The sequence below is a fragment of the Grus americana genome, chromosome 19 (assembly GCF_028858705.1).
Source record: "Grus americana isolate bGruAme1 chromosome 19, bGruAme1.mat, whole genome shotgun sequence".
NCBI classification, from domain to species: domain Eukaryota; kingdom Metazoa; phylum Chordata; class Aves; order Gruiformes; family Gruidae; genus Grus; species Grus americana.
In genome coordinates, this window is record NC_072870.1 from 8,424,352 (window position 1) to 8,449,549 (window position 25,198).

A 25,198-nucleotide genomic window follows, 5' to 3' on the forward strand; every position below is an offset into this window, starting at 1 on the left:
CAAAAACCCCAGCAAAGAAGCAGGAAGAGGAAGAGTGCAAAGACAGTTACCTCTCTTGCCGCCACTAGCAGAAGGGTATCCATGACTGATAGCACTTCACTTATGTCAAAATTTGCAGAATCTCCTTTCTCTGGTAATAATAGGAGTCCACCTGGATCTTGATCACTACAAAACAAGGATCTTCTTACTAACCAAGAAGTAGCACAGTTCCAAAACACAAATTTAGTTAGCCCTGTGACAAATCTATAGAGATCCTACAATATAATTACTATGAAAATCAAAAGTTTGGATTCTGATGACTCCAGACTGATTAAATCAATACCCAACCATCACCACGGACAATCAATCACTTAAAAAACTGGAAGACAGTTGAGGAGAAACCTAAGAGCAATATACTGTGATTTCAGCACCAACCTTGGACAATGTTTTATATAAGCTATTCAGTTAATAAACATACGAAGTAGTAGTATTCTCCTTTATAAAGCAAAGTCAGTTGATTATTTTGGAGAATTATTTTCCAGGGGAATAACATTTCTAAGAAGGATTAAATATGAACTTAGTAACAGATGTGGGGTATCAGACAATTATTTCCCATTTCAGGACCCCTTACCTGAAGTGGGTACACAAGGATCTGAAGGCAAGATGTACAGATTGCTTATGCTCTTGCTCTGTGATGTTTTTCTAGAAAAGGAAAAAGATTTATTTTTATGATATGTTGTTTCCCTCCTCTGTGAGAAAGAATTCTAATTTCTGTGTTCTACTATTCATTTTTGGTAAGAAAGGCAGGGTTAGCTCCTCTTTCTTTGGGTAAGCTGCAGAGAGAGAGAAGAGGGAGGGTAAGAAGAGGCAAAGAAAAAAAAAAAGAAGGTTTTTACTTTACTAGGACAAAATATACATTATTTGACAACAAGAACTCAGATTTGTCCTCTTTTCTGCATAAAGAAAGCAGGCACTAAACAATCAATTTCTCATTTAGTGGTTTACCATCATGGTGAAGAGCTGGTGTCGCCTGGTTTGTCTATCTGGGAAAAAGATTGCTGCTCCGCTGAGTAAGGTGTTCTTAACTTCCTCTTTCAGCATTTTCATTGGCATGAAGTTACTGTCCCGCATATCCACTACTGCTCATAGAAAAAGGAAACAAAATTACAAGTTTAAATTAATACTCCATTTAATATGTTAGAGGCATAGCTGAATTAAACGTGTTCTTTTACACAACTTCAAGCCCTTGCAATCCCATTAAACGCACAGAAAATGAGGGGAAGCTTTCTGACTTCCAGCAAGAAAGATTTTTCTAAGGATATATTTATTCAATGAGTAAATTAATTTTAGGAACACTAAGACGACAAACATCAAAGCTAATAAAGCTTTCAAGATGTGACAGATTCTAAATAAACTGGATTAACTCTAGCTTGCTTTTCAGGAGATTGTTAGGTAATTAACAGAAAAATTATACTTGAATAAAGAGAGTACTTCCAATGAAATCTAATGTGTAATTCCCATTCTCTTCACTGGCTCCAGAATCTTCCCTGCATTTCTGTAAACCTTACAGGCTCCTTGTAAGACCATTTATATTTATATGAAATATCAGAAATAAGTGAACCCCAGTAACATTACAGTTAAAGGATCACATTCCCTGCCGGTCCAAGCAGGTGACATGTTCAAAAGAAGTTTTCCGTTGCAGGTGTTTCCAGACCAAGTGTTATCGGAAAGTCTATAAAACCATTTCATAGGGTCAAGGAAAGTTTCACTGATACACTAATTAACACACACTGACCTGAAGAAGAAACAAAGGAACAGTAGCTGACTTGGCCTTCAGGAATAAACACCTTTTCCCAAATTGTACCTATTGTAACACACTTGTAAACCAGAACAGACAAAACAGTTAATATATTCAATATAAATTACCTTCACACAGATGTCTATAAAGCTCTTCCGCAGCTTCTGTGTGACCAGATGTTTTGCTCTGAGAAGTTTCTTGAGGTTTAGCAGTTTTATTGTCGCCAGTAAGTACAGAGAAGCAGCTCTGGAGAAGCTGCAATAGCAGTGTTTGAGCAAAGATGCATTCCTCCCTTGGGCTGTAAGAAAGCACAAACCGAACAGAAGCAAAAACTAGAAAAGAAGCTCTTTTGCACCAAATAGATAACTCTATGAAAGTCACTGTCTCGGACGGATAAAAAACGCTTAGTGGAGAGCACATAGCCAAAAAAAGTATAGCTACCAGCTAAATTAACCTACATCTCAAGCTTCTGCATAACATTATAGCTAAAACCACATATGGCAGCAGTAGAAAAATGTTATTTGTGTAAATGATGTAGTTTAGGAAGAAGAAACTGCTGTAACTAAACTAAACATACTTTATTTATACATACACAGAAATTAGTGCTTCACCACACAATAAAGAAGTGACTTACTTTTGGTGAAGTTTACTGTAAAAATTCCAGAACAGCTGCAAATCAAGGCCTGTGAAATCTAAAAACGACTTGTATTTTAATCCACTCTCCTTCTGTTGAACCTTAAAAAGGCAAAGAAAATGCAGGATTGGAAAATTAACTCTATACAGAACACATTTGTAAGAAGTAAATCCCTGAGTGCCAGGCTTAAAGCAGCCTAGTTTCCTATAAATTTGCAGCTAACAAGAATTCCAGTATAAGTTCTTTCATGGATATTCCAGTGTCTAAACGTGACAGGTCATGCTGAAACTTCCCCTTCACAGAGCTACTAATAAGGACTCTCTCTCCTCTTTCCAGATGTCTTGTCCCCCGTCCCCGTCCTCCACCACCAAAAGACTTTACAACTTCAACTTCTTCATCTAAGTTGACGAAGGTAAGTAATGGCCAAAAGGAGACTGCCTGTGGTTCAAAATCGAAGTTGAAAAGGCACAGATGCATGCGCTGTATAAACAACACATGCTTTTGACATATATCCTCAGAATATCAGAACATCATGCTGACACACATCAGCACGCACCAGCCATATCTCTTAGCTGTATACGTCTCACCCTAGATATTTACAGAATTATTTCAGATAAAAAGAGGACATGTTATAATCTATGCAACTTTTCTAGCTACTTCTCTACGCACTTTCCCCCATGCTTGCTTCAGAAATAGCTACATTATCTACTAGATGGTAGAGCATCCTCCTGTTGCATGTACTTCACCCAGCATTGTAACCTGATGTTGAAAAATGGTTCTGAACTCTCTTCCAGACTCAAAGTGAGCATATTCCTAGTCAACTTCAGTAAACATACACAGAATGCTGTTTTTCAGAAACCACTTTTTTCCTCCACAGCATGTTTTTAACAGTTACTAGCACTAGTAGCAAGACTTTTCTTTATCCATTCACAATTACTGTTAGCATACCCTTATTGTTTTTTAGCATGTAAATACACACTTAAAAAGAACTAAGAAGTAAAAATACCAGGTCCTGTGCCAGCTGCTGGATGAAATGAAGTGTCTTCAGGAGAAGAGTTGTGCCACAAACAGTATCATCATCAGTTTTCCTGCACTGCAAACAGTTCATGCTCCTATTGGGCTCATCTCGCATAGGCCGAAGGTAGCCAAGAACATTCAGGCCTTGAACCCCGAGCCGTTCTGCTGTGTCTTGTCTTGTGCACAAGAACTTTATCATCAAGTACTAGAAGGATATAAACACAGCACAAGATTTAGTTTTAAAAGTTAGTACAAATTTAGCTTTTAAAAGACATGAGTGCACATAGGTGAAGAGACTGCAGGTGGGGTGGGGGGGAGTAACTTATTCCCTGTCAATCACTCCCAGAAGTTTAAAATACTGAGTGTGAGATTCAAGCTAAGCTTGAACTCTCCCCATGTCCAAAAAGTCACAGTGATGGTTCTGTGACCTCTGTGAGCATCTGCAAAGTTAGTTAATTCATTATCAGTTCTATTCGTTCTGCATACTCTGTTCCCTGGCTCTATAGTTACAGCATTTTTGCACGTTAAAAAAATTATTAGCTGCATTTAAAAGCAAGCAGAAGAGCAATATGTAATATTTAAAACATACTTTTATGCAATCTGTCCACAGTGAGGTACAGAACGCAAAGCTGAAGGGAACAGCAAGTTCTGCCATCCAAATGTACTTAGTAACTCTGCACACTCATAAGTCTCAGGGACTAGGGGTTACCGACAACAGCAGAACGTCTTAGCAAGCAGTGACGGTTTTAGAAAAACTCCCAGTTGACTTGTAACTGTGCCACCACTTCTGTTGACTTCCACAGTACAAAAAAGGATTGGGGAACTACGCAACAGCTGACTCCAGAAAGAAGAGAAATGCAGGGTCTGAAAAGCAAAGTTTCCTACGAAAGCACTACAAATGAAAACCTGTATTCTGCCACTCTTGAAACAGAGAAGTCCCACGTTCCTCAAGGAAATCAACCTAACTGATGGAACTGCTTAGTAATTGTTTGTCCCTTAAAACAGGGGTTGAAGAACCTGGCTCTGAAAGAATAAGTGCAATAGCTATGCAGTAGTTAATTCATCAGGATATTAGAATAAAGCAACAATCATATCAACCTTTTTAGAAATATTTCCTCATGATAAAACCATCAGTCTGAGCATTATCATGTAATTTTGCGTTAAATTTGATCCTGAAGCACCATTTAACTACAGCTATATATGTGTACATACAGAGAAAAAACCAATAAAACTCAGAGGACAAGAGTCAAGTCATTCATTTAACTAAAAACCCACGGATTTTTACCTCTACCCAGAACAGTTCTCCTTGCACAAAAAGAGAGTTATGTGTATTTCGACTGGCATTACCACAAAGCACAGAGATGAGCCTCTGCTCACTCTGACCGGGCCAATGGATTTTCATGGTTTCTTACTTGGGAAATTCTGCATTGCTGCATTTTGACGTCAACTTCATCCCATTCTTCTTCCACTTCAAACCAGCCAATAGGGTCATCATCCCCCAAATCATCACAGGAACAACTGCTTCTGTGTATAAAAGAATGTAACAAGCTTTGTAAAGAAAAAGTTTAAAGAAACTGCAAAGCTGTTGATACCCTACCAAAATATTTTTTGCGTGTTATGGCTATAAAGATGAGACACAGACAACAGAAACTTTCACAAAGCCAAACTCTAGCACATGCAAGGTAAAAAAATTAAGGAAATCTTTTTAGTCATGGTCCTTAACCTCCCCAAACTCCTAAGCAACAGTTTTGAGAAAGTAAATTAATAAAGGTTAATTAACATATGATCTTCCTATAAATTGTTTCTGTTATCAGCAATCTGCACCTTAAGTAGAAAGCCTGTTATATCCCTTTTTAAAAAAAGGGCTTTAAATCAAGAGGCTGAAGACAACAGCTATATACGTATTTCTTCAAACACATCAAATTGAGGCTCACTAAAATCAAACAAGTAACAATGAAATTATGCATAATTTTTAAGTCATTTGGAACAATTCTCAGTAGTTCAAGTGGCATTGCAAAAAGATCTAATGTAACGTTTACTTTCCACGTATTCCTTACAAAAAGTCCAACAATACCTGTTTTTTAAAAATTGTTTGAATTCCCGCAGCTTCCATTTGTCATAGCTTTCAAATCTTTTGAAGTGTTCCTCTGCATGGAACTTTTCCGAAGCACTATTATAAGCAAACACCAGCCCACACTGGGCCCCAATGGCACCTCTTCGGACCTAAAAGAGCAAATCCAGAGCAATATATTAAAAAGTTGACCATAAAAGAAGGTGGTGCTTTCACAGAAAAAAAAAGTTATGGAAAGCAACTAAATACTGACAATACTGATCTCTGGAATTGCACAGAAAAATGAAACACGTTTAGAGAAGTGTTGTGTAAACTTTTGTAACCCACTGAACCACCATCATGGACATGGGGAATATTTGCTACATTTATCACCCCGCTAGCACCCTAACATTAACTAGAGTTCCATATATTAATTCTCATGCTAATTTTGTATACTTTATTTAAAAAAAAACCAAACAGAACTAAAATTATGTATCCTAGTATCACTATACTGCAAAACAGCTTAGCTGCCTCTCCAGTTCCAGTTAGAATTTACCTGTCAGAAATCCATCCATGTATAATTCTCCTTGACACTGAAATATGCAGTAATTAAACTACTGCTTTGCCTTAAATAAATAAATAAGTTCAGCTGCAGAAATCTCACTGAAGTTTTCCTGGCCATGAGATTTAATCACAAGATCTTGCTTTTAAACCAGATAAAAATCATACCAGGTGATCAAATTACACCGATGTCTCTAAAAAGAATCTGAAAGACTCTACATTTAATCTGAACTCACATGCTATATATCTTGAAATGTGCTATTCACAGAGTTGAAAAATTATTTTAAGTATAAGGTATATAATCCTACAAATAAATCCATACTCTTTGGAGAGAAACCATACACCTAAGGCTCACTGGCTTGAGTATATGACAAGATATAGAGAAAAGCAACAGAAAATAAGTGTCTTTACTACTTGCTTGTGGTACCCTGAAACAATTTAAGACCTCCATTTCCTTAAGTTCCCTGTGACTTACATAAAAGTAAAACCCCAAAATAACACTATTGCATGACTAATTTAAAGTTTCAGTTTATAAAAAAAAAAAATTATATCTAATTCAACTGTACCATTAGGGAAAAAAGCAAGCCTTCTACTTGAAAAGCACAGAGGAACTACATACCTTTATTCTAATTTGTGTCACTTGAAATGAAGATTCAGTTCCAGTGGAAAGAATGATACTTGCTCTGGTCTTCCCAGTTTCAGTAAGAAAACCTAAAGCAGCAGTGGGAACGGAATGAGGTTGGAAGGACTGCTAGTGCAAGCTGTCTCAAAGAGAATATTACAATTGTGGACTAAAGGGGGGGAAACAAAAGCACCATGTTTTTATAGTGAAATACTCATTAGGAAATGTTTCCAAATAAAAGAGTAAAAGACTGTAAAAAAATATTGTTTCATGCTATTATACACTCCCACAGCAGACACTCAGGTGTCTCCAGCCAGCGTCTCTCCAGGGAATGCAACACCTACAGCTATTTCAAGGGTGCTTCCCCACTGAAGTTTACTAGTAACTCCCAAATATTACTTTGGCTTAGGGCTCTGTTCACTGATGGAACTCACTGTTCCTCAGTTCTATCCTAATAGCTTTCATTTACCAGTAGCACTCACTGCACAAGACAATAAAAGATTTTTTTAAAAAAAGATTAGGTCGAGAAACACAAATCTCTTTCTCTAGGTTGTATCCAGCACATAAAAACATTGCATTAACAAAGACAGGCTTTAAAGGAGAATTAATAGTAATGTGCAGTCTGTGAAAATTTCAGTGATTTCTACCATATCTCTCCATCAATATTTGGGAAATTAGCAGTGAATGATTCACAATTTCAACCCACAAAACATGCTCTAGTATAATTTACTTTGTGACAGCTCATTGCTCACTTCCACGTAGAACATAAATAATTCTCCCCAAAACTCAATCTTTTTGTTTGTTTTGACAGTAAACTGGTTCTTGAGAAATTCACCTTGCTGTAAAATAGAATTTACGTGTTATTTTGGTTTGGTTTTAATCAAAGATCTTCCATACCATAAAACTGTCGAGTAGTACCAAATAGCTACAGCACCTTGTTAGCAGCCTTTGTGTCTGGTTGAATATTCTGGATTTTAAGTCCTGGACTTACCATCCCCAGTCCATGGCTCTACAAGGAGGTTTTCAGGCCCTGATTTATCTTCTTTTCCCTTTACATCACATGCTTGCAAAGTTAGTCGTAATAGTTTTCCTAAGTAAGAAAATCAACAGGTTTATCGAATTCTTAAAATGGCAAGCCCGTTTTCCAGTTTTAAGTTCTTCACACAGAAAACAAATGAAAACAATTAAAACACTATGAGATTTTTAACATTGTCAAATAAAAAAAAGGGGGAAGAAACTGAAGTATAAGACATATGTTAATCTAAAATAGCTCAAGTTTTAGATACAGACAGAAGGACAATGAAAATCATGACGACTAATGTTCCATCAACTGTTTGCACACTTTGCAATTCACAATACGTGAAATACCACTCTTGTCTTGCCAAAAAGCAGCAGCTACTCTGGGAAAAACGAGGCAATTTTCAAAACATTTGAAACTAAATACTGGTATCATAATTATAAAATAATGAATGTATTCTTTGGCACAACACAAGAAGCCCTGTCTTCCTGACAGACTAATGATAATCTCAGAAGTTGACACCTGAGAAAACAGATTTATCAAACAAGTCCAGTAGATACAGCAAAATCTTACTGCCTTATGTCAGACCATGAACAGCTCTACGCTTCTGATGTACTCAGATTAATTTATAAAAGTGAAAAGAAAAGAGGTGTAAATTGATGCTAATGACATTACATTTGAAACACATCTCAAATTTGTGCACATGTCTGCAAAAGAGACCACTTACTGAGACTAAACATACAAAAAAGTATATTATTGGAAGAATGAAAATACTGGATGTCATTTGCCTTTTATACAATACAAACACTATCACCATCTTGATCTAGGGGCCCAAAGTTAATATTTTCTCCCTCAAGATGATGCTACCTGGTTCAATTCTTAGATCACGGAAAGCTGATCTAATCACCAACTTTTAGGGCAGTCCATCTTCACAGGCTGTATTAATTTACAAGTCTTGTATAATTTTAAACCCCAGCAGAACAAGTAAAACAACTCAAAGCTGCATATTGTCTTAAGTACGTACATTAAAGGATCCAACAGTCATTCATTTACCGTATTTATACAGCAGGTTCTGTCTAACTGTTGCCATGGAAGCAATAAGGGATGAAGCCTTGTACGGAGTGTCCAGATGATCGGTAATTGTACAAAGGGAACTTATCACTTTAGCAACACTCCCCCTGGCCAAGGCAAAGGCCAAGAGTGTAAGTTCAACCTCTGGAGTAGTACAACAACTGGGGAGGGAAAAAAACAACAGTGTGAAAATAATACCCAGGACAATTTGTTTTTAAATAAAGTCAAATAACGCTCACACGGGAAAAGAAACCTAAGGTGCCTGTTTCTTAATGTCTTTGAATTTTTCAAGGCACTAAGAAAGAGCAGGTGAGTAAAAATGAGATACGGTTGCTATACAAATTCTTCTAAACCATTCTGCACTACAACAAATTACCTCAACGCAATCTCACCTTGTTATTCTTATAAGGAAGCTATCGACTTCTTCCAAAACATTTGGAGATAAGAAGCTTGAAAAATCTGTGGAGCCCGGTGTTAGGGATAGAGGTGGCATGTGTTGCAGTGCTTTCCTAGTAAAATGGACAGGATATAACATCAGAAAAACAGACAGAATCAGAGAAAACAGCCTTCTAGAGTGAATTAGACATTTGAATGGTCGTGCTTTTTATGAGTAGGTCTCTACAAATACATTCTGAATGCAGAAAATCTATTTACACAGAGAATCTGTTCAAAAGGTAAAAAACCAGTATTGCATTCTAGGTGGAAAAAGTTCAACGACTAGGAGGTAACCTTGAATCTCAGTCTCATCATCTCAGATTTAATGAGACAAATAAATCAAGGGGTTTTGAATTAAATCTGTGACAGCACTAGAAATAGCTTAACGTCCAAGTACTGCTTCATTTTAAATGGTTCTAGAATTGAGCAAAAGCCCATTAATAAAGGCAAAATTGCTTTTAAATTCCTTCAGAACAATTACAAAAACCAAGAGAGAAACTTGTTAGCTCAGGTCACAATTTTTGTTTCATTTCCTAAAGATAATGTAATAACCTCTGAAAATAGGAATTCTGAAGTGGTTTCATCAAAGTCATTCTATCCAATACTAGAGTTTGGTTTTTAGCTTTGTAATTCCAAACACTGAATTTATAATTCCCGAAAGCATATTTTTAGTCAAGATTTCTCCATTAGCACTTGTTTAGGCTTTATTAGCTCAGTACTCATGTTATATTTCTAAAAAATATCTAAATTGTAGCAAAACGGAATGCCCTCAGTTTTAGTAAAACTTGGAATTATGAACCTCTCTCAGACATAAGCATGTATAAAGTTATGTAAACTTTAAAGAGGTTTCACAGATGATACAAATTAAGATAGGCTTACAGAACTTTAGCCTACAGCATTCGTTAACCTAATGACAGCAGCACTCTTAAGCACGGTGGCATCATGCTAACCAAGCTCTATAAAAGTTGATGTGGGTGTGTGGCGATTTTATTAGGATTCCAATCCTTCAAGTCACCGAGCAGAAGTGTTTGGCACTGAAACAAGGAAACGTTACACCGAAAACGGCCAATCACCACAAGCAGACATCTGCACAGAGGTACTGCACAGACCCGACTACATCCCCACGTAACGCATGACAAGGCCTTACGCAAGCAAAAGTTTTCTGAAAATTAATCTGAATTAAGCTCCAGTCATAAGTGGAAGGTGTCCAATATTTATAATCAATAAAATTAATAATCAAAATTAATTAATTTTAGGTTTCTTGAAATTATTACAAGTCAAAGGATAAGTAAAAATGTGTTTTTCAGTGTCTGTTCAAGTCATGGCTTAACAACTAGATTAGATAAAACAGCTGGGAGAATTACACTTCTTTTGGTATGTGCAAATGGATAAAAGAGAAATATCAAAATGTAATCAGTGTGATAGCTAAAAAGATGTTTAAACACTTTAATGGAGGGAGTGGAAACCAGTTACACAAGGTAGATCAGTTTACTAAAGCCAGAAGTATTAAAAAAATAATTAAAAATAAAATAAAGTCACATATCCTGGAAGTTTGGTACTTACTGAGTATTTTGTAAAATAGTGTGAACGAATGCGGGATTTGTTTCCATGGAAGCTGTTACGAGAGAGGTCAGCAGAGACCAGTACCAGATAGCGGAAGCATCGCACACAGAGACGCCCACCTTCTTAACTCTTTGATAACCAACGGCCCTGAGTCCATGGATTCTAGTGTCACATCCATCACTAAGGCAACGCTTGATGTTTATCTGTACATCTGTCAAAACACAAAACAGAAATTTTTTTTCCCATTTCTTCTGCTGGATTAGATCTAGAAAAATCCAGATATTCAAAATAATAATTACTATAAAACATCTCAGAAAAATAGCAGCAGAAACGTAACAGTATTCCCATGTATAGACAACTATACACATGTATTTCTTCACCATGCAACCCTATGATTTGGAAAATTTAGCCTTGAACGAATGTGATCCATTACATATTGAACAGCTGGAAATTAGGAAAAAAGTAGTAAAAGACCCTTGAAGAGGAAAATATAGATTATTTCACCAATATCTTTTTACCTACATACACAGGAAGTATCTTGGAAGAGGTAGTGGACAGGGAAAAAGAGTAAAGCCTAAAAGCAAATTTTTAGGTTACATAAAAATATTCTCTTAAGTTCTTGACCATTTTGCATAGCTAACATTGTCCTAGTTACTTTTGAGGAATGACGTCCTTGCTGCCCGCTTCTGTTCAGCTTAGTGAAAAGCGCCTATTTGAACTGAAGGGACAAAATTTCTGAAGCTGCACAAACCATCTTCGGAAGGAGCAGCTTTGTTCTGAGTGGTTCCAATGTAGCACCCACAGATCTACCAGACTTAAAAATAACACTGCTTAAAAATCCTTAGCATAAAACTGACTTTACAAAAATCATCTGATCAACTTCAGAGTTTTGCTACCCCCCCCAAAAAAAAAAAAAAAAAAGAAAAAAAGAAAAAAAAAAAGAAGTTGCTCAGAAGCCGATTTTTTGCTAGATACTATTATCCAACATATGCTTTTGCTCTGCAAGCAAAGACATTTTATAATTGCCCAGTGCCTTCAAACTGAGAGGCTAAAACCGCATCTTTGGTCATTCTAGCTCTTCAACCCTTAGCCCAAGTTAGATGCCACGAGAAAGACTCTTACAGGCTGGATATTACACTACTATTAAAACAATTTCTCTGACCCAAGGACAAAGTTAAAAGTTTCTGCTCTGATGCCTGAAATTTAACACATCATTCTATGATCTATCCAACCATTCACCTTCAAAAAAGCAACAAAACAATATACCAATGGTATCTTTATTGACTCACACATCTGACTAATGTTAGCGTTTTCCAACAGTGTTACGTAGCCAGTGATATTGCTGGGAATGTGAACGTCTCGGACCTCCTGAAGACTGCTGGCATTCCTTCCCACTGCCACTGTAACTTGCTGTGGCATGTAACTCTGGTCATTGGCTGCCACCGCAATGGACAGATGTCTCAAAACAACATCTGGTTTCATCTTTAAACTGCAAAGCAAAGATAAAACAGATCTTGCAAAGAGAAGTCAAGCACTTCACTTTTAGCTAAGCTTCACTCAGTTTCCACTTCTACAAACACAAATAAATCCAGTGGAAATCAGCTAATGCTTCACAGGCATTATCATGGTGGACAAGTTAGAAAACTTGTAATTGACTTAAAAAAGACAGTCACCTCTGATAGTGAGACTGTACAACTTTCTATTGTTAGCTTTTCAACTAAGAATTCATTCCTCGGGAATAAAAATGTAGTGTCAATAATGACCAAAATGAGGTTTGTTTTTTTTTTTTTTTTTAAAAGTATACATTCTTAGATCTACTACTGAAAAAAACACTAACCATTTCTGTTTCATGAAGCAGTAACTTTCTAGACACTGGCAAGGCGCTTCTATTCAAGTACTAACCACTGCATCTGTCATTCAGTTGAGAAAGCTTAGCTACAAAACAAGGGCGTGGAAGATGCACGTGTTTTACAGGTGAACGCTTTTACTTGGTGATTAGGCCTTTAAACCTTATGCAGAAATTAATGACTTCTGCTTTCAACTATATCCATCTGTCACTCATTAATGTGAGTGACTCCCAATTTTTTTCAGTTGCACCCCACTGGCTGTAAAACCTAAGGACTAACTGCCCCAAAACTCAGCTGTGCATTGCTGTGCCGCTCACCGTATCCAATGTGAGCGAGCACTCCCATCCGACTGCCAGAAGGATGTGGTTTCTCCATTTGTCATCTTATCAATATCAGCGGAATTGGACGAGGTTTCTATGTGAGTGTAGCACTTCGTGACAGACTTCAGTTTGTCCGACTCCTGATTACCATTCAAGTCACTGGGGTATTCTGCAAAGAAAAGAAATCACTCCTACTATTCTTCTTTTGCTTGTTTTGAGAATTGTTATACCTTTATAAAAATTCTCTCGTATAAAATAACTTGTTGGCACAGAACACAGCTCCTGAAGAAGTGTTTCTGCCAGAAACTAGAAACAGCAAAGTTTCATTCCAGATGAAATCACAATACTCTCAATCTACCACTTGCAGTATGAAAACACCTACTTTGTCTGGGGTTCAATAGCCTTCATCTCCTCCTTTCATTACTGGCCTCATCAGTGCTCTATTATTATTATGCCAAAATGCAAACAGATGAGAGGAAAAAGTAAGAAACCTCAATTCAGCTATTCTAGGGAAGGGACAAAGCAGACTGTTTCCCCAAGTAACTCGATCTGTTTCAACAGAAGTGCAGAGATCTCAAAATATCAAGTCAAGTTGTGAAGAAAAGGAGCCCTCCCTCTAGGGAGACCACCAGGACAGTCCCACCTGACATACAATGAAAGATTCATTATCTCCACCCCAAAACAATAAATTATTTTTTAATACTGAACAGTCAGCTTCAGAAAACATTCACCTTCACATGGAAACTAAGTTTCCAGCAACTAGTAGAGATATTTGACTGAATAGAGAATATCGTAAATTAGTAATCATCATTCTGAAACAGGTCAGGAGAAAGACGAAAAACATCCCAGACTGCCAGGCAGTTAGGAAATCAATTTATGTGCCTCAAAAAAACCCCACATAAATATGCAGATCAACTTCAGATCCACTGTTAAAGATTAAACAGAAAAGAAAGTTTTTTATTTTATCTTCAAGCTATGGTTACGTTACCATCCTAAAAAAAAAAAGAAAGATATTACATACCTCTCTCTTTTAGGAGAAGTCGATCTAAAGAATCCTTCAGCACAGAAGACCGCATAGTACAGATATTGTTGAAGTACTCCAACACTGGGTAAGGGATGGCAGTACTAGAAATCCGATTCCGGTGCAAGAATCTCAGTATCATTGAGGCATGAAGACCAAGACGCTCTTTCGATTCAGAAAATATATCAATAAAACCTAGAAAGAAAACATTATTTTTATCTTTGTTGCAACATCTGACTCGACCAAGTCATCATTTTCCCCCTGTACATCTTATTGCTAGGTAAATCCAAGTTAAGCATGGGAGCCAATATTGGAACCACATTCCACCATATGAAGTAACTCAAGTTTGCAACGTTTACAGCAGGACTGTGAAAGGTGCAGCCAAATATTTTTGCCAGTTACCTGAAATGCCTGAAGGTGTTCAAAGCAATTACCAAAAATCTTACTTCTTACGCTTATTTTGCTGTTCCAAAAGTTCCAAACTCTTACCTTCGATATCTAGGTGAAACAGATGCTGCTTGGCTAACGAGCTGATGTACTCACATCGCTCACCTCGAGCTACATTAAGCATCTCACTTTGGCATTGTGGATTATTCCCAAAGAGATGCCTAATGCTTTCCACCAACTTCCTATGAAATTTCAGCTCCTGAACAGTGGTACTCTGAGTCACAGTACATTTGGATGCATAGAATACTACCCCATAAGTAATCTCCTCTGACTTACCTATTAGCCAATTCTAACACTTCTTGTCTGATCCTCTAAGGCAAATCCCCTTTAGCCACTTATCATCAAAAGCTTGGAAGGAAAGCCAGTAACTGATACTTATCCCAGAAATCAAATTCTGGGAGCTGACACTTTCCAAACTATATGCTGTAAAACATGAACTATGTTTTACCAGGATTTCAAATGCTAAGTAACAATATAATAATAATAAAGTATATGACTCATCACCTGAAACAGACTCAATGGAGGATTTATTCCTCCAGTGACCAAGTACAAAACTGCATTAGGCACTCACTAAAGTTTTGCAAGGAACTGTTTTCTGTCTGTGAGAAACCAAACAAGAAGCTCCCCAGTCACACACAGAAGAAAATATTGGTTATTTACAGAAGTACGTTAGCTGGATATGATTACGGGAAGTTTTTAATTTACAACAACTTCACTTGCTTGATACTAGAGAAGTGAGAATGACTTGGACTATGGTTTTGAGAAGATTAGGACAGACAACAATATTAAAGCAATTTATTGAAACAGCACTCCTTATACAGGGTAGGACTTGGAAACCATTTGTGTTGTCACACTGTTCTCATACCTGGAACTAGTGAACAAGCTTGCAGTTGCCTGATGACATGGCTAAGCTCCCCTTGAAGATTAGCTCCACTAGAATTCTTGAGAGCCTCCAGCATATTCTCCACATCTACAGTGCCATCTCCTTCAGCATCAAATTGTGCAAAGGCCTGAAGAGGAACAAAAAAAGAAAATTTCAGCATATTTATTTCAAGCAAAAATTCAAGGTATTTCATAGAAACTGTAGCAGTAAACATTATAACACCATTAAATAAAAACCAAAAGAATCCTTTTTGCGCAGTATTGAATTCATGATAACAGGAAACAGCCTGGCTGGAAATGTGCAGTCTTTAGCAAGTTTTAAGGCATTTGCACTGACTTCCTACGAAAGTCAACAGTAGTTGTGGTTAGGTGGAGACAGCACATCATCTATACCAGTGAATCAGCAGTATCCATCCACTGACACCTGGGGCTGTAAAGAAGGTGCTCACAGAACACTAAAAAGTTCTTCCATTAAAGGGTGAGTTCGTTCTGAAGGCCATACCATCCATGACTCATTACTGCTGCATCCATCCAAATTCTTTCAGGTTTTAAATATTTTCTTTATTTAAACAAGTGTCCTTAGAACCAGAATATTTTTTAAATGTGTGTTTCCTTCCATATGCTGTCCCCCTTCACAAAATACCAGTTTAACAGTTTGTCAAAGTATTTGTGAGAACAATGGAGAGTTAGAAAAGATTTTTTTTCTTATTGAAGGGAACCATTGCCAGCTTTATTAACTTTGACCTTAATATAATTTTTTATTAGAGAAAGTTGTGTTGAGCATGTATAAAAAGTAACTCGCACAGCTACGTATTTCACGTCTTTGTGCTAACAAAAGTACAAGATATTTTTATTCAGCTAAGCCTATAAACTAGAACCAAGCTCATAAACATCAATTTTTTAACTAGCCACTTCAGAGAACTCACGATCCAGCGACACACTACTATTAAAAAAAAACTAGCTATATTTCACAATCATATTTAATTTTGAAACAAATTTCTGTTTAATTGCTAAAAAAAAAAATTAATGTACCCCAAAAAGAAATGCAGTATTTCATCCCTTTTTTTTTTCATACAAATTGGGAATATGCTTACAAAAGATATTTCTTTACAAGCAAGACTTCAGTCCCCCCAGCCCTGAACCTGTTATTTCAAGTTCAGCTACATAGCCAAGGAAATTTGGCCTGTTAGAACAGAACATTTCACAGAGTCAAGAAATCACTGCTGTTTGGGAGGAAGCTTGTGCTTGAATCTCTTGGTTTGCTACCTGATATCAAACTTGATGTGCCATTAAAAGTACTATCCTAGAGAGAAATAATCTAAAATGACTAGATCAAAATAACCTGCCAATTAACCATGACATAATTACACCACTTAAATGAGAGCAAAGTCCTCAGAAGACAACAGAATGGAAATGCCATACTTTAGCTGACTAAAACTCCAGCACAGAGCTGGATTTTAGCTTAGCAGTTTTATAAACGCTTGTACAGCTGAACCCATGCTAACAACAATCATCTTTAAAAAAAATTATTCTTAACAGCAGAGAGGACCGGTGCTGGGCATCCAGAAGGTACCACAGCCAGTACAGATGGGTGACGCCGGGCATCAGGTAGATACCCAAGCAAAATACTAAGACTTTTGCTTGAGGACAACAATACAAAGGGAATTAATTTTAACAAACTCAGTTGCCAAAACAACTCAATGTACAGTTTTGTACCACACCATTCTTGCCTTTATGTGCAACTACTATATTATGAAGTGAGTAAGTTTTATGATGTTACTAGTGAAAACAAACCACACACAAGACTACAAGGCTGGATCTGCTGATAGATACATTAAAGTATAAGAAATTAGTTTAAAGTAAGGAGAGATTACCACAGATATGCTTTTCTTTGCATCTTAATGCAGTATTTTGCTGTTTTATTTTTAAACTATGATGTCAGGAGATTGCAGAGATCCTAGAACTCCACAATTATTTTTTGACTGTTCAGTATAACTTAAACTCTGTATGTGACACAAAACATACACAATTTCCACTGCTCAGACAAGCTGCCCTGTTCAATGGGGCTATAAGCAAAAAAAAAAAAAAAAAAAACCATTATGCAAACCTGTACTCAGAGCTTTTGAGTTGTGTTCACAACTGGGACATGATACAAATGCAGTAGCAGCTTTACCACAACCCAGCTGCATTCCACTCCTTAATAAAAGCATCCACACACTTCCTACCCAGTTCAACCCTGAACACGCAAAAACATGAAAGAAACATCTCTGCTGGGAAATGACGACTAAGGTGATCACTAGGAAACACGGCCCATGGAAAAATCACCCCTTATCTCACAGCCAGCTCAGGGGTTGGACAGCATGACAGACCAGCTGAAGTGTGACTTGGGAAAATGCTGTATTTCATCCTTCGCGCCCAGTAGAACTGCAGCATTAATGTTTCAAGCGAAAGTTGGATATGTTACATGACAGCTGCCGAAGCACTAATGAATAAAAAAGGAGCCAGAGGTTCAGTTTATCTAGAAAATAGATTTTGCATTTAAACAGAGGTTCATTTTGTCCATAAAACATGCAAAGTATGTGGTTCACAAGCCCCACACTGAGAATAGAAAAACTTCATGGGCAGATCAAAACTTAGTCTATGTCAGACAGGATTCTGTAAACATTAAAAAGTGAAACCTGTTGACCTGCCACCCACAAATCAACTTTTCATCAGTGCATAACACACACTGGAAATCTAAAATACTACAGCCCATGGGCTAGTGCCAGTTATAGAAACAATGACATCAAGGTTTTCCACACAACTCCCAACATCTCGACTTTGCAGGACAGACTAGATATGACCACATATCCATACCATGATAAATCCTTTGACGAGTTTTTTCCCCACTTTCAAGAGCAGGAAAAAAAAAAAAAAATCCTCTTCATGCAGAGGAGGATGTGCCATACAGACAACCCTCAAAATATTTCTGCAGCCTGCAAAGCTCAGTTGCTTCTATTAACAGAAAGAACCCTGACATACTAATTTCACTCTTACTGTAGATACAAATGAAGAAGTGTTCTTTATTTGCCCTTGTAAAGGAACTGGAAACAGAGGCAGCATTTTAGCAAGCTACTTAAAACAGTCTGGTATAAACATACCTATTGGTACAACAAAATTAACCTCTTTCCAGTTTCCTGGAGTTTTGTTAATATGGCAGCACTGACTTCAAGGAGCATATGTGTGATTTAACAGTTCACCAAGTTATTCTGCTACTCCGGAGCAACACAAAGGCAGAAGGAAGTCACTGGTGAGGCTGAGCAACTGCATGCAGTAAGCGATTCACACACAACCACTTTCTCAACTGAGTGTGAAATTCCCAACAGGGTATTCTACCGCATTTTAAATGCTAGCTAGAGAGTAAAGCTAAAGCTCAAATGTTCTAGATGTTAAGTTCTCCATATCCCTTCCCACAGCAGAAAGACAACGGTACTCTCTTCTACCCTTAAAACCTTGCCTTAAGACCTTCTGTCTGTGGAGGGGGAACTCTGTTACACTACTTTCTTACAAGTTTTCCAAAAACTCTTACTTTACAATACCTAATGTGACATCAATGAAATACTTGACAACTTCACTGCTGATTTAGAAAAGCAACAATAAAATTAAGTCTGGTGAAGTTAGACTTGCTGATACCGTTAAGAAGTCTGCCAGAGACATTATTTGTACAGAATTTCCTATCTGTGCTAGCTGCGCTACTGGTAGCAACACCAGAAATATTGTTCTAAATAACCATTTTAGTCACAAGTGGCTGCTGAGCACGATTGCTGAAAACAGGCATAAATTAAAAAAAAAAAAAAAAAAAAAGATAGCTGCAAGCTGACAGCCCGCCTATCAGTGGCGGCAGCCACGTTTCTAACCGGGCTGCAGAACCCTCCGGTCTGGCCCTGACCCAGGTACCAGGACGGGGTGAGCGGGGTCCCCACGGTCGTGTCAGCGGCCGCGCCGCTCGGCCCCCGTACCACGGCCCCGGGGCCCACACCGAGGGCCCGGGAAGGTCCCCCCCCGGCTCAGGGACACCTACCTCCAGCAGCACCCCGGGGGGGGGGGGGGGCTCCACCACCCGCTCCCCGCTGACCCTGCTCCCCTCACCCGGGCGGGCCCATTTCCCGCCCGTACCCCGCCCCCGGCCCGGGCAGAGGCCTGACCCCACCGGCCGCCCCCTCACCTCCTCGCTCTCGCCCCGGGAGCCGGCAGCCAGGCGGGAGACGCTCTCCAGCACCTCGCAGAACTGCTCCAGGCTGACGGCCTCGTCGCCGCGGCTGAGGCGCTCCTCCAGCCAGCGCACCAGCGTGCTGTGGTGCCGCGACACCAGCGACTCGGGCAGCGCCGCCTCCCGCAGCCGCGCCGTGGCTTCCCGCAGCCGGGCCTGGTCCAGCAGCACCTCGGCCGGGGGCAGCGGCGGCGCCGGGCTGGCGGCAGCGCCGGACGGGAAGGGAGCGCCGGGCTGAGACGCGACGGCCGCCCCCTTCATGCCTTCCTCGGCGCCCTCCTCCTCCTCCTCGCTGCTGTGGCTCGCCGCCGTCCCCATGAGCCCTTCCGAAGCGCCGACGCTGCGACCCGACGCTCGGCAGAGCCGCTTCTCCTTCCCTCTCCTCCGGCCGCCGCCGCCCCGGCTCCGCCCGGCCCGGCTTAGTCAGCAACTTCCCGGCCCGCCGCACCTGTCAGCTCCCGGCCGGCGGCGGCCGCGCCACACTGCCGCCAAGCGACACCCGGCGCCGCAAAGTCCCGTCCCGCCCGGCCCCGCCCCGGAAAGGCACGGTGCGGCCGCGCCGCGCGACACTCGCCGTAAAGCGAAGCCGTGGGAAGCATCGTCCCGCTCACACGCGTACACCGTGCTGGCCACGCTGCCGTCGGCCGCCGCCACGCTGCCGTGCGGCGAGGAAAGTGTCGTGAAGGGGTCGGACACGTGACCCGCCCGGCAGAGTGGCGCGGCCCCATGCGGCGGGGCGCGGCGGTGGCGGCGCTGCTGTGCCTGGGGGCCGCCTGCCTGCTGGGCCGCGGGTTCGATCCCCGCGCCTGGCTGCTGCCGCCCCGCGGCCGTCTGCTGAGTGCCGCCGAGCTGGCCCGGTACCGGGGGGCGGCGGACGAGCCCGGGCTCTACCTCGCCGTGCTGGGCCGCGTCTTCGACGTGGAGCGCGGCCGAAAGCACTACGGTCCCGGTGGCACCTACAGCGGCCTCGCAGGTACCTCCAGTGGGGTGGGGAAGGCCTCCGGGGCCCCGGGCTTGGGCCTGGCGGGGGGCTCGGGGGGGCTGGCAGGGCCCGGCTGGGGCTCAGGGCCTGCCCGCACCACAGGGAGAGATGCCACCAGAGCGTTTGCCACCGGCGACTTCACCCAGGCGGGGCTGGTGGACGACGTCTCGGCGCTGTCGCCAGGCGAGATGCTCGCCATCCAGAGCTGGCTCTCCTTCTACCGCCACAGCTACCATCCCGTGGGTAGGTGGTTCTGGCCGGGGTGACCGCACGCGTGCGGAGGAGAGCGGGAGGGCGAGGGTCGGCCTGCAGCTCGGTGATGGAAGGTCGGGCAACGCGGGTTTCGTCTGCAGCGTGTCCACCTTGGCGAGGATCGTCCCCCCGTGCTGCAGATGGCCGCCGGAGACCAGCGTGCTGAAACCTGCGAGCGATCAGCTGGAGCTGCTGCTAAACCAGACCTAGTTTGAGCTTTGCTTTCCTCTGAGGTGAAGCTTAACAGTTTTCTTCCCCCCGGGCTGTCAGCTGCAGCTCTCTGCCCTGATTTTTTTGGTCTCTGCAGAGCAAAAGGCGTGGGGCCAGCGCTGGGAGCACTGAAATCAGCAGGGCTCAGGAGACTGCAGGAGGAGCAGCACAGGGAAACTGTTTTGGGGAATGAGGTGTATGGGTGGGAAAGACTTCTGGGTTCTGCAGCTGAAAGCGGCGTTGACTTTCTGATCTTTAATGAGTCTGCGCCTAAGCTTGTCCTGCGTCCTTGTCCTGGGATTTATTAATATGGGGAAATGGCTGTGTGATCCAAGAATGGAAGTGATGTAAGCTCAGTTGGGTATTAAAATTGAGCCATGCCAAGATCCTTCTTTTTCTGTCTTTAAATACCAAATTTAAGAAAAAAAACCCCCAAACACAAAACTATTGCTTTTCCTTGCCTGGAAACACTGTGGTCTTAATTGATCTTCTCTCCCAGGGAAGCTGGTGGGCAGATTCTATGATGAAAACGGAGCACCGACAGAAGCCTTAAGGCAGGCTGAGGCTGCGATTGAGGAAGCCCTGAAGCTCAAAGCAGAAAGCGAGCAGAGGAAGCAGCAGTTTCCACCGTGCAACTCTGAGTGGAGCTCTGCTAAGGGCAGCCGATTCTGGTGCTCCAAACAGAGGTAAACTCTGCCTTCTTGCCATCATGCTTGGACCCTTTGCAGTAATGCATTTCTGCCCTTTTCTTGGGATGCTCTGAGCTTTGTCGTTGCCTCTCCTAGCAGGAGTGGCTCCTGCAGCCACCGCACTCCGTAGTCTGTAGGTGAGGTCTGCTGACTTCTCTGCAGAAGAGCATAGGTTTGTCCTAATGTGCCAAGTGCTGGCACAGCCAGAATACAGTGGGCATGGTCCCTGCCCCTGTCTGCATTCCTCAGGCTGTGCTTTCCGACAGAGGCAGAGCCAACCGGCAAGGAGCAGCGGTGCTGTTCTCCACTGTGCCAGGCTGAGCTGCTGCTGCTGTGTGAATCGGAGTCCCTAGATTTTCTCTGCCGGCCCAGCAGCCGCTGATAGCCTCCACCCGGTCTGGAGTTGCACAGAGGTGTAGGTTGGGCAATTGGGTGAAAATGTTCTCCGGCGTGAGGTAGTGGAGGGGAACTCTGCTCACTGACCTGGTGAGTGGGTAAAAGGAAAATAAAGTTTCGTCCGGATCATTAATACTTTTAGGAATTTTATTTCTGAGGCAAAAACTCTTCTGTCACAGTGGAATCAAAATCAGGTTTCAGAATTTGCCATGTGTTCACGTGATCCTCCTGTTCTCAGAAAAACAGGACAGAAATCCCACTAGGACCGTCTACTGCATTTGGACAGGTTTTCTCACCTGTCAGGAATGCAAGGATTAGCTTGTGTTTTGCAGACAGTTTCACAGCCCGTCTCGTAGGCTACTGCCACAACAGTTTTCACTTAAAAACACATAAAAATGAGGTTGACCTTTGAATAGTCATTTCCTACTTGCCCTACTTAGTTGTATTCCTCTCTCAGTTTAGTGACTATTTTGCTTGAAGATGAAATTATTTCACAGACCACATTTCCAAAGTGTTTAGGCTTCATTTCAGTACACCGGTAGCACTGCATACCTTGGGAGATCCGCTTCTAAGCGTGAATGAGCTTGGGTGCAGCCTTGGGACTGGGTGTTGTGCGGCAGTCGCTTGTGTAAGAGTTTACAGGCTTAAAAGATGCAGTAGTTAGGGGAACAGGCAGGATGTGGCCCATAAAGAGACACTATGAAGTAGTTACAGAAGTACTGGAGACTTTTTTTTTTTCTCCTTCTGCCCTAGTTCTCAAAATCACTGTGTTCATCACTGCACAGAAGGCAGCGTGTGGTTATCTGTGAGCAATCAGCTACCCCCAAAAAAGGCATTTTACCATTAGACATGCTGTGCTACATAAGGCTGTGATTCCTCTTCCAGCAGTAGAAACGTGGGAAGCAGAAGTTGGTTGCTCCCAGAAGGGTGAGAGCATGTAGCAGCACTGATGAAACCAGGTTCAGGCCACAGGTTTCTGAAGCACAGCCGATAAAAAGGTAGCAGGAAGCTGTGGGAGCAAAGCTTACCTCAGTGAGTGCATTGTTAGTTCTTACTCTCCCAAATTGTCTTGGGTTTTTATCTAATGATTCTCAATTCACTGGAAGCATTTTCATGGGTTTGAATTGTAATTTATTTTAATTTTCCGTTCTTAGTGGGGGAGTGAACAGAGACTGGGCTGGAGTCCCCCGCAAGCTGTACCGACCTGGTTCGAGGGAGAGTCACTGTGTGTGTGTGAGGACTACTGGTCCCCCGTGGGGCCAGCCGGGCTCCTCCGAGCACAGCGACAGAGGCGACCTGGATAACCCTCACCTGGAGGAATACGACGGCTGCCATCCCCTGGCCCAGCAGTGTGCCCTAACGGTGTGATTCCGAGTGCTGGATCCGAGGGGGGCGTAGAGTCCTGCAGCGAAACGTTACGCTCTGGGTGGGCAGTTGCAGCTCCAGCACCATTCCCTTCTGCCTGTGCGAAGGGAGCGATAATAATTTCATGTTATTTGTGACTCTCTTTTAACGTGTGGAGATGGAGTTGAGAGGAGGAGGAAACACTTTTGCCAAGGTAGCGGCTAAAAAAAAAAATCAGCAACGAGATTCTTTCTTAGTGCTTTTTTCCTGTGGTATTTTCCCATCTGGCAACAAACTGTAAGATGCACAGCCTGAATGATATTTAAAAACTGATTTTTTTGTGCAGCCAGGAAAGAGATGCTTGTGTGCTTGGTGGTGGGTGCAACGTGTTGTGTTTTAAGGCATCGAGGTAGTGAGCACAAGAACTGCTGCAGCAATCCTGCCCCGGGTTTAAGCAGAGTCTTCCAGTCATTTGAACTCTGCCTACTGCATTGTAGTGCTAATTAATGGTCCTTCCCAGTCACCTGGCTTACTCCAAAGAGTTTAAAGGTAGCAGGGAGAAGCCTGAATTTCTCCTACAATTAAGGTACGTAGTATCTAGGAACTTGTGCAGTTAAACATAAGCTTTATCAAATTCTTGGAGTACAGAAGGCAAAGGTCATAGCTGTATTTCCTCATTTAGTGTTTGTATTAGATAGTGCGCAAAGAAGATATCAGAAGCCACCTATGAGCATCGTTGTTTATATTAACCTCACCACCCTGGTCCTCTGATTCACTGCTTTCAAACTCCGAAGATCAGAAATTGGTACTTTAAATAGGCAGTAACAAAAGCTGCACGGCACCGTGACCATCCCTCTGTAATCTGCCTCCTGTTCCCATTCTGGTGTATGACCTCCTCCCACCTGGTACATGTCCACTGGGCCATAACCTGAGGCTGGGTGTATCCTCACGAGGCCCAGCTCCCTTAAACTCTCTGTACATGTTTCATTATAGCTGGCAAAATTCAGTGATGTGAGCAACTCCCAGATCCATGCTGAGCTGTGTTCCGTTCTTTCCCTTAAGGTGGCTGCCACCTATATATAAATAGCCAGGACATATTTATAAACTCAGTTTTGGGCTACTACTGCCTCTAAAGAAAGTCCCACAAATCTAAGTAATTAATGAATAACTAGTGAGAGTAGCAGGAGGCCTGGCAACATTGCTTCAAGGCAAGAGTAATGAGTTCACTGCAGTCAGAGCAGGATGGAGTGCAGCACTTTTCACCCATGATGTTTAGGTGATGCTACAGCTGCCATGGATGGGAGACATACCACAATTTAAGCCTGTAAAAAAAAAATTATTGTAATAAATGTTTGGGGTTGTGTTTTTTTCTTTCACCTGGTTCTGTTGTCTTTCTTTTCCACTGTAATCTCAGAGATAAGTCCTCCAGACACTTTCAAGCAGCTGTCACAGCTCTTACCAGTCATCAGTGGAAGGTACAAGTATAGATGAGCAGCAGTGCCACCACACAGCAGTCAAGGGCTCAGTCACGCTTTTACAACCGAAACTCAGCCCAGTGCCTTGTGCTGTCTTCAGGATGGGAGTGGGCTACTCCTACAGAACAGGCCTAAAGATAAAGCTGAGTAAAATCTGCAGTGCTGCATTGTCTCAGGATGGCATTTGCTTTTGGACACCTCTTCTTTAACAAGAACTTGCAGTTAGAGCTCCAACCATCCCAAAAAATGATTGGCAAGTGTCTTTAAAATAGCTTAAACTGTTGCAGCAAAGTCCATATTATTAAATACTGTAAAAAGTAGTTTGATGTCTCCTTA

The 25,198-nt window shown here is 41.6% G+C and overlaps 2 protein-coding genes across 6 annotated transcripts in view; one reads left to right on the plus strand and one right to left on the minus strand.

Annotated features, from left to right (window-relative positions):
- Positions 1-19,999, minus strand: part of ZZEF1 (zinc finger ZZ-type and EF-hand domain containing 1) — a 62,507-nt gene extending 42,508 nt beyond the window's left edge. For all 5 annotated transcript variants that reach the window (XR_008579853.1, XR_008579855.1, XR_008579854.1 and 2 more), the window contains exons 1-18: positions 19,470-19,999; positions 15,249-15,393; positions 13,937-14,131; positions 12,913-13,084; positions 12,038-12,237; positions 10,749-10,959; positions 9,143-9,259; positions 8,733-8,911; positions 7,653-7,751; positions 6,659-6,750; positions 5,503-5,651; positions 4,841-4,952; positions 3,418-3,633; positions 2,412-2,512; positions 1,906-2,075; positions 985-1,118; positions 611-681; positions 51-165 (exon numbers count right to left, since the gene is read on the minus strand). Coding sequence is in view for 1 of the 5 variants with exons in the window: in XM_054847291.1 (XP_054703266.1) it covers positions 51-165; positions 611-681; positions 985-1,118; positions 1,906-2,075; positions 2,412-2,512; positions 3,418-3,633; positions 4,841-4,952; positions 5,503-5,651; positions 6,659-6,750; positions 7,653-7,751; positions 8,733-8,911; positions 9,143-9,259; positions 10,749-10,959; positions 12,038-12,237; positions 12,913-13,084; positions 13,937-14,131; positions 15,249-15,393; positions 19,470-19,832 (2,841 nt within the window). In the remaining 4 variants the exon portion in view is untranslated. The remainder of the gene's footprint in view (positions 1-50; positions 166-610; positions 682-984; positions 1,119-1,905; positions 2,076-2,411; positions 2,513-3,417; positions 3,634-4,840; positions 4,953-5,502; positions 5,652-6,658; positions 6,751-7,652; positions 7,752-8,732; positions 8,912-9,142; positions 9,260-10,748; positions 10,960-12,037; positions 12,238-12,912; positions 13,085-13,936; positions 14,132-15,248; positions 15,394-19,469) is intronic.
- Positions 20,000-20,082: 83 nt separating this feature from the next.
- LOC129215117 (neuferricin) lies at positions 20,083-24,763 on the plus strand. Its single transcript, XM_054847748.1, has 4 exons — positions 20,083-20,487; positions 20,599-20,739; positions 21,458-21,644; positions 23,198-24,763. Exons 1-4 carry the CDS (start codon positions 20,241-20,243, stop codon positions 23,409-23,411), a joined length of 789 nt encoding a protein of 262 aa, XP_054703723.1. The 5' UTR covers positions 20,083-20,240; the 3' UTR covers positions 23,412-24,763.
- Positions 24,764-25,198: the final 435 nt, after the last annotated feature.

Excerpts from the sequence above, each read along its gene's own strand:
- LOC129215117 (XM_054847748.1), top strand. The coding sequence starts at position 20,241 with ATGCGGCGGGGCGCGGCGGTGGCGGCGCTGCTGTGCCTGGGGGCCGCC. Across the intron at positions 20,488-20,598 it reads CACCTACAGCGGCCTCGCAG|GGAGAGATGCCACCAGAGCG; the intron begins GTACCTCCAGTG and ends CCCGCACCACAG. Across the intron at positions 20,740-21,457 it reads CCACAGCTACCATCCCGTGG|GGAAGCTGGTGGGCAGATTC; the intron begins GTAGGTGGTTCT and ends CTTCTCTCCCAG.